We start from the raw sequence: 19,688 nt of genomic DNA on the forward strand, positions 1-19,688 counted from the left end.
TAAGAAGAACTGATCCATTCGGTGGACCCCTCCATAAAAATGATTCAAATAAAAAAAAATTAAACAACATTTCAAACATTTATGTCTGATCTTTAAACATTTTTAACATGAATATATTTTGGATATTTTGGTTTGCAAATGTCCTTAAACACCTGCCTTTCCCTCTTAGTCTGTTATAATGCCATTAAAACCCCTTTTTCATATTTTTTGACCCTTTTACAACTTCTTCTTGCCTCTTTTTCCCCATAACATAAAAGTTCTGTGCTTCTTGTTTGATAAGTTGCAAGGTTGATAGTTATATTTAAACTTCAAGAAAAAAGTTAAAGAATAGCATGCAATATTTTTCTTTTGGAATTTTCTGACTTAAATAATCCTCTGGAGGCCGGATGGGAAGCAGCGGGGGGCCGGATGTGGCCCTCGGGCCTCCAGTTGATGATCACTGCTAGAGATAGAGACATGTATTCAACTGGAAATTAAAAATGAGATATTTCAACACACTTTTCATAATTTCTCTTTATGGTTTAGAACTTTCAGTTGCCATGTGACAGGGAATTGTGGAAAATAGGAGATTACACACAAATCTTTTGTGATGGCCAAAAAATCTAAGAGTTTTGAAATCTGTTAAAAAAAATAAACTGAACAGATTTTAGGGTATACTATCCTTTAGAAGGCTATTTTTTATGCAGTTGTACCTGAGGGGATAAAACAGATCACAGACATAATTACTGACGGCTTTGTTGATGTTGTGACAGAACTGTTCTGTAGCAAAGGACACGTCTGTGTTCAGGTAAAATGTCAAGTTTGCTGTCTGTTTCATTTACATTTGGTTTAATCTTTATTTCCCTTAATATTTGTCCTTTTTCCTCTGTCACTTACAGACTACTGAATAGAAATAATTTGACTAAAGTGATGGCTTTACTGTGACTTTATCATGACTGAACAATTCAAACCTTTATTTATTGCTGTGTCAAAGGTAGAGACAAAGGCTTTTCCTGCAGCTCCCTCCATGCTGAGTGAACCTGAGGAGGCTACAGGTGAAGCACGTTGTTCATTCATAATAAAGTCACAGTAAAGTCATTTTCAGTGAACTTTGCTCCTGCAACCATCAACATCTGAGACCCTGGGCTGTGCACGAGGATCTCTGTTTAACATTTAGACTCATTTTTGTTCATCTGGGGGAAAAAAGTGCCAAAGACTGATCTGTTTTGTAAAATCAAGAGTTTAAAAAAGTTTAAGAAGTTTGTATCTGTTAAAAAAAAAAGATGCCAACTGACAAAATCAGGTTTGGATTACTTATTATCTGCAAGTTCAAATAATTCAGGGTTACCTGAATAAATTCAGTTTTGATTTTAGCCAAATATCCCCAACAGAAAATAAAGCAGCCACAGTCAGCGTGAAGAGCTTTGATAAAATGTTCAGTTTTTAATGAAACATCAGTTTGAATACAACAGTGACAGAAACGATCCGTATAAAACCAGAACAAAATATAAAAACATCAACGATACAGAAAAACAACAGGAAGAGCTTCAGGATAAAAAGATTAAGTGCTTAAAAACAAAAATGTTAAAGTTTTAGCTGCTTGTAGTGTTTCTTATTTTGTTGTGAGAGTTTAAATCTGCAGATTTACTGAAGACAATGTTTATAAAGAACAAAAATAAAAATGCAGATTTAAACCTGAAATGAAGCGTTAAATGTTAAAAATATTTATGTCATTCATATTTTTCCCCGTCTTTGTTGAGTGTATTCTGTATTTATTCTGAAATATCATTATTGCACCGTACTCATGTCAGTTTTTGTCTAATAATCTGAGTCGTCATGATTGGTTAAAAAATATAAAACACTGAAGGATCATACACGTCTGCACTTCCACAGTTTTCTGACTGTAGTGTTGTGATAGACAGTGATTATAAATACAAACAGTAACACTTTAGAGCAGTGGGATTGTGGGTAATGTAGTGTTTGTGGAGTAAAAATTATATAAAAAGATTAAAAAAGGACAAACATTTAAGATCACAGGTTAATTTCTTCTCTGCAGAGTTTGATCTGTTTACATACTGCTGGGTAGAATTAGATATCTAAATAAGAACTTAGAATAATCCTTTCACACGTCACTTTTCATCACTTCAGCTGTGCTTGCTTTTATTTGACTACATTTTTGGCAGATATTTTTACTTGTATCAGTAAATCAGGACTTATCCTTGCTTTCAACATTATGAAACAAACTATTAATCTGGACATGTCAGATGATTGGGGATTATTCTAAGTATTATTTAGATATTTTCATAAGAAATTATACAAATACTCCTGGTAAGATGTAAGTTTTTGCCATGTGCATGATGAATAAGAATAAAAACACATTAAATTCACCAAAGAAGCGATAAAGGCGTCGACTCCTGACTCTAACGCAGCGTTACTCAACCCTGCTCAACCAGAGAGACAAACTGTTGAAAAATACCTTTGCAAGAGCCACAATCTAAATGGTAAGAAGTGGCAAAAATGGGTTAAAGTGGCAATAAAAATAAGTTAAAGGGGACAAAATGGTCAAAAGGCAGCAAAAAAGGGTGAAAATGGGCAATATCAGCATAAAATGCCAAATGCTGGGTTAAAAGTGACAAAAATAGGGGAAAAAAAGTGGCAAAAAAGGGCAGAAAGTGGCAAAATTTGGGTGAGAAGTGACAAAAAAAATCAGTTACAGGTGGCAAAAATGGTCAAAAAGTGGTATAAACACGGCAAAAATAAGTGGAAAGTGACTAAAATGGGCAAAAAGCATCAAAGAGTGGCACAAATTTGGGGGAAAAAATGGCATTTAAAGGTGAAAGGCAGATTAAATGGGTGAAAAGTGGCAAAAAGAGGGAAAAAAATTGCAAATAGTAAAAAGCAGGATAAAAGAGTCAAAAACTGGGCAAAAAGAAGTAACAAAAGTGGGCTTAAAGCAGTAAAAATGGATTAAAATTGGCAAAAAACTTGCAAATAAGGGCAATGGAAACATACAGACAAATGTAAAAGCTGACAATTAAAGCCAGCTTTATGACTGTGGGAAACAAACTGATTAATGTGACTTGTAATTCTGAGGTCAAAGTTACCTTTATTTAAGGTTATCTGGCTGCATGTTGAGTATCACTCCTCTTATACCAGTTTCTAATCCTTTCTGAATAATAACGAGGAAATATGTCATCATCATTGGTCATCCGTGTCTCATATTTAATGACGTGTTTTTCCAACACTCGGTACGTTTACATGCACAGTTAAGCTGAGGTCCATCAGGGTATTTAGCTGGATGTCTGTCCTTGTCCCAGTATAAAAGCACCAAAAGAGAATCTGTTTATGATGGAACATGTCTGAAAGTGCTAACAAGTGGGATTTCTGACGATAAAAATAGAAACAACTTCACAGTTCTGTGTATTTCATATGCACTCTACTGTTGGTGCAAAAGCAATGCATGCTAGCCTGCAGGAGCCTGGAGCGTGCACAGAATGAACAGTCCAGTTTTGGTCTGACTGAGGTCCTGAACTGATCTAGAGATTGAGATCAAGAGAATCAATTTCCTCCCAGATAATCCAGCCGGGTTAGTTAAACTTTAAGAAATTAACTTTAGCCTGATTTCAGCCAAACTGACGTGTTTACCTGTTATTTAAAAGTCCAGCATGTAAATGTACTGAGGGGTCCATCAGTGCTTCCTTGGTGAATATAACATGTTAATGTGAGCTGCCTCAGTTTCCCACAATGCATTCTGTTGGTTTAAAATCTCAGACAAAAATATTCAGACATTTGATATAAAACAAACCTTAAAGAGTAACTAAACCCTAAGACCACTTTATATGAAGTAGATGAAGATTAAGTAGTCTTCTTCATCAGTTAGGCTCCAAACTGTGACATCTGAGTAAGAAGTATTTAAATTCTTTATTTTGTTTTAAGAAAGAGAGTGTAGTGACTGCCCTCTACAGGATGAAACGGTCCACGGCGATCAATGTTTTTGGAAAATTTCCATCTGTAAGTGGCGCCATCTGTCGTCCCCACAAAGCTCATCAGTTACCGCCCATTTTCCCTGACTGTTAACTTCACTAGTAGCAGCCCACAGCTGAAATTCACAGCTCAGCCAATCAGAGATGTCCCTGTGACACTCTAGGATTATGGGTAATGTAGTGCTGTTGTTTAGAACTGTTTTTCTTGATTACATGTGAAATAGTGTCCTCTCCATGACCATATATCCTGCAGCATAGACTGAATGATGTTGTGGCTGATAAGGGACACTAGGAAGGGGGGAGTGGGCGTGTCTTATCGCCCTCCCTCAATGACCTTGTAAAGTCTTTTTTTTTTTTTTTTTGTAATCCAGTGTAGATGAACCTCAGCTGAAGTCTGGGTTTAGTTACTCTTTAAATCCATCCAGAAACTTTATACACCTCCAAACATGTCGCTAAGCCTCCACCTGTCCGTCTACCTGTCTTTGGCGGAGCGCAGGTCGGTTGTGATTGGGTCGTGTTGGATGGTCTGGTGCAGCATCAGAGCCAATAACCCGGCTCGGTTCGTCATCGCTGTCCTCAGATTCCTCTCCTGCTCGAACAACTCGTCCAGCTTGTACCACTGACAGGGGGGGCAGAGAGAGAGAGAGAGGGAGAGGGAGAGAGAGAGAGAGAGAGGCGGGGGGAGGGGAGGCAGAGAGAGAGAGAGAGAGAGAGAGAGAGAGAGAGAGAGAGAGAGAGAGAGAGAGGCAGAGAGAGAGAGAGAGGCAGAGAGAGAGAGAGAGAGAGAGAGGCAGAGAGAGAGAGAGAGAGAGAGGCAGAGAGAGAGAGAGAGAGAGAGAGGCAGAGAGAGAGAGAGAGAGAGAGGCAGAGAGAGAGAGGGAGAGAGAGAGAGGCAGAGAGAGAGAGAGAGAGAGACATGACTGAGCTGTCAACAGAAAGAGTTGTCAATAAGTTTAAGGATTACTATTTTTGCGAGCATGTCTGTTTCAGGATGCAGGTAAAATCAAATATCAGCTCCTGATTGATACCACAGCACAAAAACAGAAGTCCTACACGCTGGTACGGAACAATTCTCCTTTTTTAAACGGCCAAAGATTTTAGGAAAACTCCTCCACACGGTCTAAACTGCTCAGAAACATGGACGACATCTGGACCAGAGGGTGAGGCTGGAGAGGAGAGAAGGTTGCTCTAACTCGTTGGACACTTGCTCTTCTCTAAACATTTTATTTCTCTGATTCTGACCCTCATAGCTTCATTTTCATAACATTAAATCAGTGATTCAATGAAAACCTGTTTATGACTAAAAGAGGGAGAAAAGCTGTTAAAGAGTCTCAACTAGCATCTAAGCTCAGTCCCAGACTCTTCTAGACTCTGGTCTCAGTCCCAGACTCCTCTAGACTTTGGTCTCAGTCCCAGACTCTTCTACACTCTGGTCTCAGTCCCAGACTCCTCTAGACTCTGGTCTCAGTCCCAGACTCCTCTACACTCTGGTCTCAGTCCCAGACTCCTCTAGACTCTGGTCTCAGTCCTAGACTCCTCTAGACTCTGGTCTCAGTCCTAGACTCCTCTAGACTCTAGTCTCAGTCCTGGACTCCTCTAGACTCTGGTCTCAGTCCTAGACTCCTCTAGACTCTGGTCTTAGTCCTAGACTCCTCTAGACTCTGGTCTCAGTCCTGGACTCCTCTAGGACTAAATAGGTATAGTCTTGAACTCTCTGAGTTGTTGTTTCAGAAACACTAGAGAATATTTTGCCACCCTTAGTGTTGTTAATAAAGTTTTAATTGAATACCACTCGGACTCTCTCCAGGTCGACCTCGGCGCGGCGGAGCTTCTCCCAGCAGTAATGTTTGTTACACTTCCTCTTAGAGACGCGGCAGAACTCTCCGGTCGGCTCAAACACGTCTTTGACCAGAGGACAGCCGCACACCTCGTCTGCTGGGACCTGGAGGAGGAGAGGGAGGCGGAGCTTCAACTGGCCAGAATTTAACATTCAGAGCAGGCCTATTCAATCCCCGACCCAGGGGCCACATGCGGCCCAGAACCAACCCCCAAGTGGCCCAGCCTGTGGTCATGCCAGAGATGCAGAGCGCAACCTGTTCTGCAAGTTTTCATAAATTCCCACAGTATTTCAGACCATGAATGCAACACTCTGCGTAACCTAGCAACAGTCTACCTACAATGCACTCATGCAATCAACTGTAGCTACAACTGTGAAAATTTAGTTTTTATGCACTTAAAAATATGCCTGGGTAAGATGAGACTAAAATTATTATTTACAGAATTTTTTTAAAAATTTTTTTTATGCTATTTATTTTATTTTTATTTAAGTGAAAAAACATTTCTACTGCCTCAGGTTATGTTCAAATACAGCTCTGTTGGTGTGTTTTTCTGCACTGTTTCATGTGTTTTTTGTCATGTTGCCAAATTTAAAAGGGAGAATATGAATAAAAAGTGCATATTGTTCATTAAACTGATCTGTATTTATTCGAGATTTGACATTACAAGCTGCTCATTGTGTGCCAAACATGTCTTGCCGGGCTACATTTCCTGCTACTAAAATTTGGCCCAGTTGAATTTATCAGACTCACCTTTGGGTCTCTGGAGTGTTCAGGACACAGGACCTGCAGACGCTTACAGTACGTCTTACTCTGAGGGTTGTACACGTCACAGAAGAGGCGGGTCGCCCTGAAACACACAGAAATACCATCAACAACCAAACTATTCATGCTGAAACCTTCAGGGAAATTCAGCTCTGCAAACTCTTTACTGACATGATGTTAAGACTCATACACACCCACATATTACAATAAAATAACCTTTAAATTCAGGATGAATGATGGAAATATAAAGATGTCTTACCCCTCTATCCGTGTCGGGTACATTGAGCCAAACGACGTCTGACTCTCATACTGTTAAAGAGACAGACAGCTGCAATTAGCCTTAGCTTCTGTGACCTTCTCGAACAGTGTCACTCAACCAAAGAGCCTAACTGTTGAAAAATACCTTAACAAGAGCCACAATCAAAGTGGTGAAAAGAGGTGAAAAAATGAGTTAAAGTGGCAATAAAAACAAGTTAAAGCTGGTAAACAAAGGTCAAAAAGCGGCAAAAATGTGGCTAAAATTGGGTGACTGGGGTAAAATAGGCATAAAAAGGCAAAAACTGGGTGAAAAGTCACAAAAATGGAGAGAAAAGTGGCAGAAATGGTTGAGAAGTGACAAAAATATGTTACAGATGGCAAAAATGGTCATAAAGCGGCAAATAAGTTGGCAAAAAATGAATGAAAAGTGTTTTAAAATGGGCAAAAAGGTGGGAAAAATGGGCAACAATGGGCAAAAGTTAATTTAGTGGCAAGAGGCAGCTTAAATGGGTAAAAGGGGGAAAAATGCAGCATAAAAGAGGCAAAAAGTGGCTGAACATGGCATAAAATGGTATAAAAGTGGCAAAAATTGGCAGAAAGTGGCGAAAAGAATTGTCAAAAATGTGGCTAAAAATGGGCGACCTGGGTAAAATAGGCATAAAAAGGCAAAAACTGGATAAAAAGTCACATAAAATGGAGAGAAAAGTGGCAGAAATGGGTGAGAAGTGACAAAAATATGTTAAAGGTGGCAAAAATGATCATAAAGCAACAACTAAGGTAGCAAAAAATGAATGAAAAGTGTTTTAAAAGGGCAAAAAGGTGGGAAAAATGGGCAAAAATGGGCAAAAGTTAATTTAGTGGTAAGAGGCAGCTTAAATGGGGAAAAATGCAGGATAAAAAGTGCAAACATTGGTGAAAAATGGGAAGAAATGGGAAAAAGGGAATTTAATGGCAAGAGGCAGCTTAAATGGGGAAAAGGGGATAAATGCAGGATAAAAGAGGGGTCAGAAAGTAGCAAAAAATGCATGAGAAGTGACAAAAAATGAGTTATAGGTGGCATAAAATGGTCCAAATGTGGCAAGAAAATGAATGAAAAGTAACTAAAATGGGCAAAAAGCAGTAAAGAGTGGCAAAAAGTAGCTGAAATGGGTGAAAAGTGGTGAAAAATGGGATAAAATTGGCAAAAAGAAGTGGCAAAATGGCAAAAAAGAGGAAACATGGTATTTATTGGAAGAAGTTAGCTTAAATGGGTGAAAAGTGGCAAAAATGGTGAAAGGGGCAAAAAAGTGGCTATAATGGGCATAAACTAGAAAAAAAGTGGTATTTAATGGCAAAAGGTAGCTTAAATGGGTGAAAAGTTGTAGAAAAAACGTGAAAAGGGCCAAAAATGGGATAAAAGTGGCAAAAATTGGTAGAAAATGGCAAAAATTGGCAAAAAATGGCAAAAAGAAGTGGCAAAAATGGGCTTGAAGCAGCAAAAAATGCAATCGAGACGGACAAAAAATAAAGGTTGACAATTAAGTTTGACAATTAAAGCGGACAGTTTAAGTGTAGGAAACAATCTGATTAATGCTACTTGTAATGGAAAATTTCATAGATTCCCTTTTTAAAGTTTTCTGGGGAATAATGTTTCAAATTTAGACATAAATTTAGACACACAAATCATCACAAAAGAGCCACATGTGGCTCCAGAGCCACACGTTGAATATTGCTGTTCTAGAAAATCTCTGCTAACTCCACTAGACAGATTTTATCACCATGCACACTGACCTTAGCATAGCATCTCTCCATGTGTCTCAGCGCCACCTTTGGGTTAACAGGATGACTGCAGGAGACACAGAAGATCTGAAGGTCCGTGTCGTCGCCGTCACCTTCAGTCACCTGGAGAGGCAGACAGACAGGTGAGTCTCACTGAGAGAGCTCTGGATCTGTCTCATATTTAAGCTTCACAAAACTCTGATGACTGATAGAAACAACAAGTACCACAATATAAAATTAATACGTTTATTTAATAAGAAACGAGTTTAGGAGGGGAACTCAGCTGGCAGTTTTTGCAGAAGTTGCCTGTAAATTTTGGAGTTCAAGAATGAGAAGTTATCCAGCGTGACGAGTCGTTTTGTCGCTGCAGGATCTAGGGCTGTCTCGGTATACCGGTATTGACGATAACCGTGGTATCAAAAAATAAAATTTCAATATGGTGTTAAAAATGTGCATATGATAATATCGTGTAAATGATCCAGTGCCACTCCAGCGCCATCATGAGCCCTGAACATTTTTAATAAGCCAATCAATGTAACAGATCTTCAACTCCTGCTCTCCTCTAACCTCTGCACCCCTTGTTCTGAAACCCTCCAGCCTCACTTTGGCTCTCTCTCTCTCTCTCTCTCTCTCTCTCTCTCTCTCTCTCTCTCTCTCTCTCTCTCTCTCTCTCTCTCTCTCTCTCTCTCTCTCTCTCTCTCTCTCTCTCTCTCTCTCTCTCTCTCTCTCTCTCTCTCTCTCTCTCTCTCTCTCTCTCTCTCTCTCCATGTGCACCCCCAGCATACGCACACTGTGAGCCCAGCAAGACGTTTAGAGAACACACGTTTTCTTTTTCCTTGTTCACACAGCTCTGAGCGGACAGGAAGTAGAGATAGAGACCTGCGTCGGACAGCTAACACCCTACCTGCCCATCCCCCTGATTTCCTGACCGTTAACACCTGCTGGTGCGGTGTGTGCCATCCCTCTCTCTCACCTTAACGCACAACACGCGTGTCCAATTCCTCCTAAAGTCTGACCCTCCATGTAATGTACAGAATGACAGAAGCTGTGTTCAGGTTAAGAAATTATAATACTGCGTTCACTTAAGCACTGCCCTTGACAAATAAGGTTTTTCACTGTTCTAAACCAAGTTTTCTCTCTGAATGAAGCACGAAAGAAAAGTCTCACATCCTCGTCAGCTATAACGCTCCAAAAACATCAGCAGCTGGCAGCCTGGACTAATTTAACTGGACAATATTGATAAGTGTAACATCAGGGTGATATTTACAGACTACATCCTTTGTTTTTTAAGCCGTAGGTAGAATTATTTTCCTGATCATTGTTCGCGAGTGCCAGAGAGTGCAGCGCTCCGTCAGCTCTCTCTGAGAGTTCGTTTTTACTCTGTTTGCCCCTTTCTGTCCCTGTCCTTGTCCGTAAGTTAAACGCTTTATGAAAAGAGGCCAATTTTTATGGACAGAAGGATTCTCCCCTCAAATAACAGCATGTTGGCTCAGTATCTCTGTGCCAGTCTCTTCCTGTGCGTCATGACGCGCATCAGAGCAGTGGAGACGCTGATACTGCAGCTATGAGGAGCGTTAAAGCTTCTGTGCACATTTAAAGAAATGAGATTGTGCCTTGTTTACTAACTTAAACAGTTTTAGTGCAAAAATTAAATTCAGACCTGATCCCAACGCACCCATCTAACTCAGTTCTTTTAGTAGAGCTAACAGGATAATTCTGGTTAAAAACTGCTGCAGGTGCTCTTGAAATATGCCTATAATTAATTATTTCCTAAAGTGTTTATAACCCTACGTTTCTGACACTGTTTTGGCATTATGATAACGTAAATCCTGTGTGGTGGATAAGTTCATCAGTCAGAGGTGGAGCCATGGGGGGGCTTGTGGGGTCTGTGCCCCTAATGTTTACTCAAAAGCCCTGAACCTTTACCTCTGGTGAAAGTGCGTTATCTCTGATTACTGATGAATGTAAAAAGAAATATCTTGGATTTTGATAACAGATTGACCCTGCTGATCACAACATAGAAATTTCACTCTTGTTGCCAAACTGAAAAAACTCAAATCAGACGTTTTTTTTTTTACTCTGAAAAGCTTAAAAGCACATGCTACAGAATAAATAAAAACCTTACATTAATATTTCTGCATTTTTTAAGAAATATGACCCTCCGCAATGACACAACAGCTGCAGTATTTCCTTAGACAGGTATTTTGAGTGTAATTCATCTGCCAAAAGAGGGAACACAACATAAATAAAGTTAAAGACAAATTTGATTAATTGTCCCATTATTATTTTTATTTTTATCGATACCGTGATATCGTTATCGTGACATTTTTTGCCCACGATAACCGTGAAGTGAAAATCTGATATCATGACAGCCCTAGCGGGATCGAAACAGTTTGATATCAAAGTTTTAAACTCTGGTGACAGCCATGTTCATACCTCCTCGTCTTGCTGGACCTGCTGCAGTTTGGCGTTGGCGATGATTCCTTCCAGCTCGTGGAATCGTTTCTCCATCTGCGTGAGGCGGAGTCTCGCCGCCTGCTGCTCCTTCCTGATTCGCTCCAGCTGTCTCCGCCCCATCTCCTCAGCAACGCACGGACTCTGCTGCCACTGCTGGATCCTCTGAGGGAGGATCTCGTAGATACGACTGAGGGACACACGGACAAAGATGCAGACAGACAGAGAGGAGAAACAGAGTCAAGCTGTGTGCTTGTTTTCTGGATTTTGCTCCCCGTCCCCTGGCGTTGTGTGATCAGACTCACTTGGCGGCGAGCTTCATGCCGCAGTCCTCGGAGCAGTATTTGGAGCTGGACCTCGCCGGCTGGACACATCCTGGTCCCAGACACTGCCTCATGGCTCCGCTCACGTCCTTCACTCCACCGTCGCCTCCACGCTCGCTGTGCCGCACACGCTCTCTGTGACGCTGCTTGGCTTTGTGGCGGCGGGGCTTCGCCTCCTCTTTGGGAACAGAGACGGACTTCTGCAGCACAGCACACGTGTGTGAGTGACATCATCTGTGACATCATCGCTGACATCATCAGCGGTCCTCACCTTCTTTTCCGGCTTCTTCTCTCGCCTCTTGACGTGTTTCACTTTGACCGCCTTTTTCCTCAGAGAATCCGACTGAGTGTCTTCCTCCTCGCTGTGCCACACCTGCGACAGGAAGAACCGTCACACCACAGGAAGTGACATCACACAACAGGATTCCGACAGCTGATTGGCTGTTAACTGTCACACACTGACCAGGTCGCTGTATCCGGCAGCTTTGTACTGCTCGTACAGCTCCAGCTCGCTCTCACTGAACGCTCCTTCTTCCTCTTCATCGTCCTCTTCCTCCTCTGTGTGATGCCCCGCCCCCCTCCTGGAAAGGACACGCCCCCTGCTGCTGCTGCGAGCAATCTCCTCGTCTTTGACACGGAGCATCTTCTGCTCAGAAACAAACATCAGAGTCAATGTGCAAAAAAAAAAAAGCAGAGATAGAAATACACAAGTTTAAATTAACATAACATCAGATTATTAAATCAGGATTTTTACTGTGCTGTTTAATACTTCTTTATTTTATTTTATTGTCTAAGGGTTTGGTTCCCAACCCAGGGTTCAGGGCCCCCCAGGGGGTCGCCAAAGATCTTTGGGGGGGGTGCAAGGCTTTGTTTGATTTTTGATGGCAGTGGGTCACTTTTTCTTCTCTCTTGGGTCCTGGCAGGGCTCTGCTTTCGTTAGGGTACATATGGGGGGGCGCCAAGGAAAATTTGTTGAAAACCACTGGTCTACGGCATCAAAAAGTCCATTCTGCTTTCACTAGTGACATTTGAGCTCCTCTACTAGAGGCAGGGACTCACTCCCTACCCATTTTAAAGACAGAAGAACATCTACAGCACCAATAGGGGACATATTTTTGAAGTTACTACCAGATAATGTGGAGAATTTGAGTTCTGATGCTCTTCTAAGAGCTGATATATCACCGTTGGGTATTTATAGTTTGGATTTAAATAAATGCTTGGAAATATTTTGGACACTCACTAAGATTGCTGTGAGCCTAAAAGAGAAAGGTCTTATATCGTTCTTTGCCTGGGCCTCCAAATGACCGAAACCAGTCCTGAACATTTAGACAGGAGGACTGAGCTCTCCCTCCTCTCCAGCTTTACCCTCTGTGTTTTTGCGTTTAGACCAGTGTTACTCAGTTCTGCTCAACCAAAAAGCCAACTCATTGAAAAACACCTTTGCAAGAGCCTCAAGCTAAGTGGTGAAAAGTGGCAAAAACGTGTTAAAGAGGTAATAAAATAAGTTATACATGGCAAAAGTAGGCGAAAAGGGGCAGAGTACACATAAAATGACAAAAATGGGGAGAAAAAGTGGCAAAATCTGGTGAGAAATGACAAAAAAAATGAGTTACACATGACAAAAAGCAGCATAAAGTGGCAGAAATGAGTGAAAAGTGACTAAAATGGGCAAAAAGCACCGAAGAGAGGCAAAAATGTAAATGAAAAAGTGGTATTCAATGGAAAAAGGCATCTTAAATGGGGAAAAAAGCGCCAAAAAAAGGCAAAAGAGTTGGAAAACAATTGCAAAAAGCTGAATAAAAATGGCTAATATGGGCAAAATGTGGCCAAAACAAGTGGCAAAAATGGGCTTGTAGTTTTAAAAAAATGATTAAAAGTGGCAAAAAAAATGAAAAAAGGTGCAAAATTTGCAAATAAAGGCAATGGATAGTTTCAGAGGTCAAAGCTTCCCTTTTTAAGGTTTTCTGGGGGAATAATATTTCAAATTAAGACAAAAAAGAGTCACATATTACACGTTTTGTATCGCTGGTTTAGACAGTGCTCATTGATTGTTCATCGTTTTGACACTACTGATCATTAAATAAAAAACTGTAGTATTTAGAAACGTACTAAAATATTAACATGCTCACATCTGTGAATAATAATCACTTTATCAAGCATAAAGGATCGTCCATTACTGAAGCGTTAGTCGTGCATCGATGACTTACCCGTGCTCGGACCTCGCACTGTCTGAGTCGACACTTCTGTCTGATTTTATTCGGCCCTCCAAACTTCTTCATGTCTTTGCAGAAGTCGCACTGAGCGCAGTCCTCCGTCCTCAGACAGGCGTCACACTCGCCACACATCCGCGCTGAACGCTTTATCTGACACGGGAACAACGATGTAAACATCACAATCTAAGATCGATCTACAAATAGAACTAAATATTCTAGCTAGTATTTAGAAAAAATGAAAGAGCGGCTGAGTCATCTGACAGAAAAGGTTAGACTGCAACAACTAAATACGTCCTGAATGATCAAAACTCACTGAATGATTTTAACCCCTTAACAGTCAGGACATGGCTCATTCACGGTTTGTCTCCTGTCGTATTGTCTGTGCTCTCCCACATTTTTAAAACAGTTATAGATTTATAAATTATCTAGTGTGAGGCCGGCCTTACCTGAGAGCCCCGCCTCCTGTCAGTCTTTGGCTGGGGGGTGGAGCTTCCGTCCCCGTCATGTTTGTCCTCCCTCTCTGTCTCCGACTCTTTATCCTCCTTCTCCTTCAACTTCTTCAGACGATATTTAATCTCCAGAGATGGATCTGAGTCTGCCGGGGACAGCACACAAAAAACTGCTAGACCAGAGCTAAAACGCTGGTTATCACCGAGCTCTCCTGAACACTAAGGAATCACTTTTCTAATACTTTTCAACCAGATCAGATTTAATCAATATAAAATAGCATCATCATCATTTAGACCCGAAACAAATAAAGAATTTGATAGAGCAAAGGGACCGAGTATTATCAAACATGGTTAAAAGCCCTTCATAGACCGTTGGACCCCTCTTTTGCATCTCTGTGTGTCGTACTTCTTGGTCTGCTTGCTCCCATCAGCTGTTGCAGATACTCCAATGAACGAAACAATAGCAACATTTTTAGAGTTTTTGTGCCATTTAGACATGTGCAGGAGTTTATATGAATAAAAGCATGTCATAATAGAGCTGCATGGTTTGGTAATAATGTGCAATTGTGCTTTTACTGGACAATATTGTGAGTTATGATCAATAATGGTATCATTAAGTCTATTCGTTTGGTTATCAATGAAATTCAAAGAATTAAGATGGTATAGAAGTGTTTATTTAATTGGGACAGAGGCAGGTTAGAACTTTACAGCTCCACATGGACGTGTACGCTGGAACCAGAAAACTAACACATGAAGTATGATCCCTTCATTTTATAAAAAAAAAAGTGATTTTTACCACAGTTTATCAGATTTACCAGGAGAGGAGGAGATCCAGATCTCTAATACTCAGTCCTGCAGACCTCTTAGTGTGGTCTATCCAGATGAAGGTCTACCAGAGTCTAGAGGAGTCTAGTCCTGAGCTAAGAGGCTAGCATCTAAAAATCCTCCTTAAGTCTCAAACAGTCTTTAATGTAAACGCTGATGTACTATCAACAGAATAAACCGAGGAATAGTGAGCCTTTCATGAACGAGCCTGTTTTACTAAACGACTCTTTAATGTGAGCCGATCATGAACGAGCCTGTTCTTCTAAACGACTCTTTAACGTGAGCCATTCATAAATGAGCCTGTTCTACTAAACGACTCTTTAATGTGAGCTGATCATGAACGAGCCTGTTCTTCTAAACGACTCTTTAACGTGAGCCATTCATGAATGAGCCTGTTCTACTAAACAACTCTTTAACGTGAGCCATTCATGAACGAGCCTGTTTTACTAAATAACTCTTTAATGTGAGCCATTCATGAATGAGCCTGTTCTACTAAACGACTCTTTAATGTGAGCTGATCATGAACGAGCCTGTTTTACTAAACAACTCTTAAACGTGAGCCATTCATAAATGAGCCTGTTTTACTAAACAACTCTTTAACGTGAGCCATTCATGAATGAGCCTGTTCTACTAAACAGCTCTTTAATGTGAGCCATTCATGAACGAGCCTGTTTTACTAAACAACTCTTTAATGTGAGCCATTCATGAACGAGCCTGTTTTACTAAACAACTCTTTAATGTGAGCCATTCATGAACGAGCCTGTTTTACTAAACAACTCTTTAACGTGAGCCATTCATGAACGAGCCTGTTTTACTAAACAACTCTTTAATGTGAGCCACTGTAGCTCCACTGTAGTGCCAGTTTCCTTTCCTCCATCCTTTGTCCTTATTTAACCCACATTTAAAAAAACAAACTGGAACCAAACGAAGAGATTTTAATGTGGGGACAGACTGACCTCTGCAGGACGGGCAGTACCACACTCTGATGGACTTGGCTGCTCGCTCTGACACCCCGATACAGTCTCCATGGAACCACTCGGTGCAGCTGTCGCACCCTCTGACACAGACAGACAGGGAAGAGTTAACGGCCATGTTTGTGGAGGTTTTCTATCATTTAAAAACTCATAAAGTTCATTTTTACATCATGAAGCAGTTGATGTCCGGTCTCCTGCAGATGCAGTACACAGGGGCGTTTGGGGTTTCCAAGGGGACCCCTCCTCTTCGTTTTCCCTGTTCACCTGCTTCTCCTCCAGCTCCTCCTCCTCCTGCCTGCTCCTCCTCCTGCGAGCCTCCCTCTGCTCCTGCAGCCTCCTCAGACTGACACACAGACAGAAGTATGGAAAACAAAGGTACCCGCTTTTTCAACAGGACAGGATGATCTGCTGTTACGTAAAGAGTTTGGATGTAAAGTCATACTTTCCTCTAAGTTAGAGCTGTTAGAGCATAATAATCAGGTAGGACAGGACTGGCATGGGCGTAGCACAGGGGAGAAAAGGGTACTTATTACCTGGGAGGGGCCCTTGTGACGCCTGTAAGGAAGCCCATTTGGGTCATATACAACAGAAAAAATATGAAAGTACAAAAATTCTTGAAAAAAAAAAAATCCTAAGTCAATATTATGGGATAAAAAGTCATAATAATAAGAACAAAAAGTCAAAATTATGAGATGAAAATTCTTAATTATGAGATAAAAAAATATGAGATGAAATTATGAGAAAAAGTCATACCTGACTAAATGACTTATCTCATATTTTTTTACTTTTTGTTTCATAATTATTATTTTTTTTCTCATAATTTTGACTTTTTGACTCATTATTTTGACTTTTTCTGTTATAATTAAGACTCTTTAAATCATTATTTTGACTTATCTCATAATTTTGTTGTTTTCTCTCATAATTTTGCCTTTTTGACTCATAATTTTGTCTTTTATAATTATTATTTTGACTTTTTATATTATAATTAAGACTTATTATTAATACTTTTGACTTTTTGACCCATAATTTTGACTTTTTATGTTATAATTAAGACTCTTTAATTCATTATTTTGTCTTATCTCATAATTTTGTCTTTTTCTCTCATAATTTTGTCTTTTATTTCATAACTTTGACTTTTTATGTTATAATTAAGACTAATCAATTCGTAATTTTGACTTATTGACTCATAATTTTGACTTTTTATTTCATAATTTTGACTTTTTATGTTATAATTAAGACTAATCAATTCGTAATTTTGACTTATTGACTCATAATTTTGACTTTTTATTTCATAATTTTGACTTTTTATGTTATAATTAAGACTTCTTAATTCATAGTTTCAACTTATCTCATAATTTTGTCTTTTTTATTCATAATTTTGACTTTTAATCTCATCAAAATGACTTAGGATTTTTTTGTCAAGAACTGCTGTACTTTTACATTTAAAAAGTCATAATTATGAGATAAAATTCATAATTGACTGAATGACTTTTTAATTTCATAACTTTTGCTTTTTATCTAATAATTTTGACTTTTTATCTCAAAATAATGACTTAGGATTCTCTGTATTAATTTCCTTACTTTCACATTTTTATTTTTTAAGTGGCTGAGATGGGCTTCCATATGCCTCCAATGAAAAGTGTTTTCCTAATTTAATTTTTCTTAGTGATTAGTGTCATTATTAAATCAACAGCGACTAAATTAATCTGTCAACAGACCGAAATTTGTATCAAATAGAGTAAAATACATACTGGGGGGCTCCTCCCTCAAAAATATCCAAACAGTGTAGTCCAGCACTGCAAAATAATGCTATTAAATTAATTTAACCACAGTAAAAATATTGCTCAAAAACTTGGAAATTATGCTTAAAAAATCCATCAAAATGCATAGATATAAGTAAAAATGATGCAACATGTGTTGCTTTGCAAGCCGGCTAAGAGCAGCCCTGTGAAATATGCTTTCTAGATGCCCTAAATCCCGAGCTACGGCCCTGATGACTGGAACTAAAGAACCGAATGCATGAGAAAGATGGATGATTAAAAACACATGCAGACCAAAACACCAGAGATTTTAAAATGTTGAAATAAAAATGCTTAAAGATTAGATATACAGTGCTTAACAAACTTATTAGACCACCTGTCTCAGAGACCATCCAGCATCATGAAGTGCTTTAATGCGGACTCTCTCATTTTCAGTCAGCTCTCCACGTTTTACCATTTTGAACAGGAATGAGGAATTTCAAACTGAATTCACCCAAATTTGAGCCGGCTCACTGGGCTTCTCTGAGAAGTCAGAAATGAATCAAGCATAACATTCAACCACTAAAACTCATTTTTCTGTTCAGGAATGCCAGTAAATAACTATAATCTGACACATTAATCAAGAAACATTAAAGTGCTTTACTATTTTTTCAGGGTTTTTTGTAAATCAGTACATTTGGAAATTCATGGATAACAATAATAATGTTAGCTCTTGGGTTAAAGAGCTTCTACATATTGGTGTATTAACCATTGCAGAAACATAAAGAATGATTTTGGTAATTACCAATGCTGTTAATTTAGGGCAGCTGTGGCAGAAACCTGACTTTGGTGGTGGTCTAATACATTTGTTAAGCACTGTAATTGTTTGAAAATATAGCTGTATAAATCTTATTTTTATGGGGGTGGGGGTCCACAATAAATGGTTTTCTCTTGGGGGAGGCCCACTCTACTACACTTTGAAAAACCCTGATTCGCATCTGCATCATCTCATGAAAAAAACGTAAACAAGTTCTGCATGTCAAAATGTTTGTTTACTGAGTAAACGCAGCAGCGCCATCTAGTGTTGGAAATAAGTAAAACGCAGCCAAGCACATTTTTATGTTCTAATGTCCATTTTCCATTTTATTTTGAAAATGCGTGTTTGGCCCCCGGGCATCCCTGGAATTTGGCTGTTTTCCCTAACAGCGGGTTCCTGTGGAAATTCCTGGTACCAGCATCAGCCGATCTCGCTTCTCGATTTTCGGTTTGTCATCAACAGATCCTGATCGGAGCATCCCTAATCCTACCGATTAGAGTCTCCACATGTTGATCTGATGAAGTTAAACCATGGTCTAGATCTCCAGCTGCTCTGGTTGAACCTAAAACTTCACTTCTCCCTCTGAACAAACACATCTGACATTTTTCTTCCATGCAGAGACGTGGACCTTTAAATCAGCCAGAATTAAACAGCTCCAGACAGACTGTTGATTTAAAGAGAAACAACAAAGATTTCACACCACAGATGGGACATTTCTGCTGTAAACCCGCTCATTTATCCTCTGGTTAGTATGAACTGTTAGTGATGCTGCAGGTTAAATCCAGCTGCTCCGTTATTCCCTCCATCTTCTGTTGAACATGAACACTCACCATGATGGCTCCGACTCTCTGACGGGTAAAGAAGAAGAAGAAGAAGAAACGGCCCCTCCGTCGGTTAAATCCTCATCATTTTTCCGTTTCGTTTTCACTCCTTTTCCATTTTTGCACAAATCTCCTCAGCCCTCTTTGTTTCTCCTCCTCCTCTCTGCGTGTCTCTCTTCTTCTTCTGTGCGGGAAAAAGAAGTAGGAAAAGTCAGAGAGTAGAGGTGGCAGCAGCGACTCCTACAGGACGGAGACGGAACTGCATAAACACCATTCAGCACAGAGGGTCCCAAACTGAAAATCCATCCGTTCTTTTTATTTTACCATAGGAAATACTAATAAATTACATTTTTTTCTTTATCATATGATCCCAAAACTTATTTGCAAATTAAATAAAATTGTTATTTATGCTTCTATTCACTTTTCTACCTACAACTTTAATTCCAAAAAAGTTGGGGCACAGTTACAAAGTAAATAAAAACAGAAGACAATGAT

At 39.7% G+C, this 19,688-nt stretch overlaps 1 protein-coding gene across 1 annotated transcript; it reads right to left on the reverse strand.

The window, feature by feature from the left end:
• Window positions 1–2,867: 2,867 nt before the first annotated feature.
• cxxc1a (CXXC finger protein 1a) lies at window positions 2,868–19,354 on the reverse strand. The gene is made up of 14 exons (XM_041800429.1): window positions 19,203–19,354; window positions 15,984–16,159; window positions 15,799–15,899; window positions 14,015–14,163; window positions 13,563–13,718; window positions 11,819–12,001; window positions 11,627–11,728; window positions 11,338–11,555; window positions 11,015–11,222; window positions 8,591–8,701; window positions 6,822–6,871; window positions 6,551–6,647; window positions 5,752–5,904; window positions 2,868–4,581 (listed from the first exon to the last, which is right to left on the reverse strand). The coding sequence occupies exons 1-14, from the start codon at window positions 19,203–19,205 to the stop codon at window positions 4,435–4,437; spliced, it is 1,854 nt and encodes a 617-aa protein (XP_041656363.1). The 5' UTR covers window positions 19,206–19,354; the 3' UTR covers window positions 2,868–4,434.
• Between the last annotated feature and the right edge of the window lie 334 nt (window positions 19,355–19,688).

Source organism: Cheilinus undulatus, linkage group 11 (genome assembly GCF_018320785.1).
Source record: "Cheilinus undulatus linkage group 11, ASM1832078v1, whole genome shotgun sequence".
NCBI lineage: Eukaryota > Metazoa > Chordata > Actinopteri > Labriformes > Labridae > Cheilinus > Cheilinus undulatus.

Excerpts from the sequence above, each read along its gene's own strand:
- cxxc1a (XM_041800429.1), bottom strand. Across the intron at positions 12,002-13,562 it reads AGTGCGAGGTCCGAGCACGG|AAGATGCTCCGTGTCAAAGA; the intron begins GTAAGTCATCGA and ends GTTTCTGAGCAG. Across the intron at positions 4,582-5,751 it reads ACCTGGAGAGAGTCCGAGTG|TGGTACAAGCTGGACGAGTT; the intron begins GTATTCAATTAA and ends CCCCCCTGTCAG.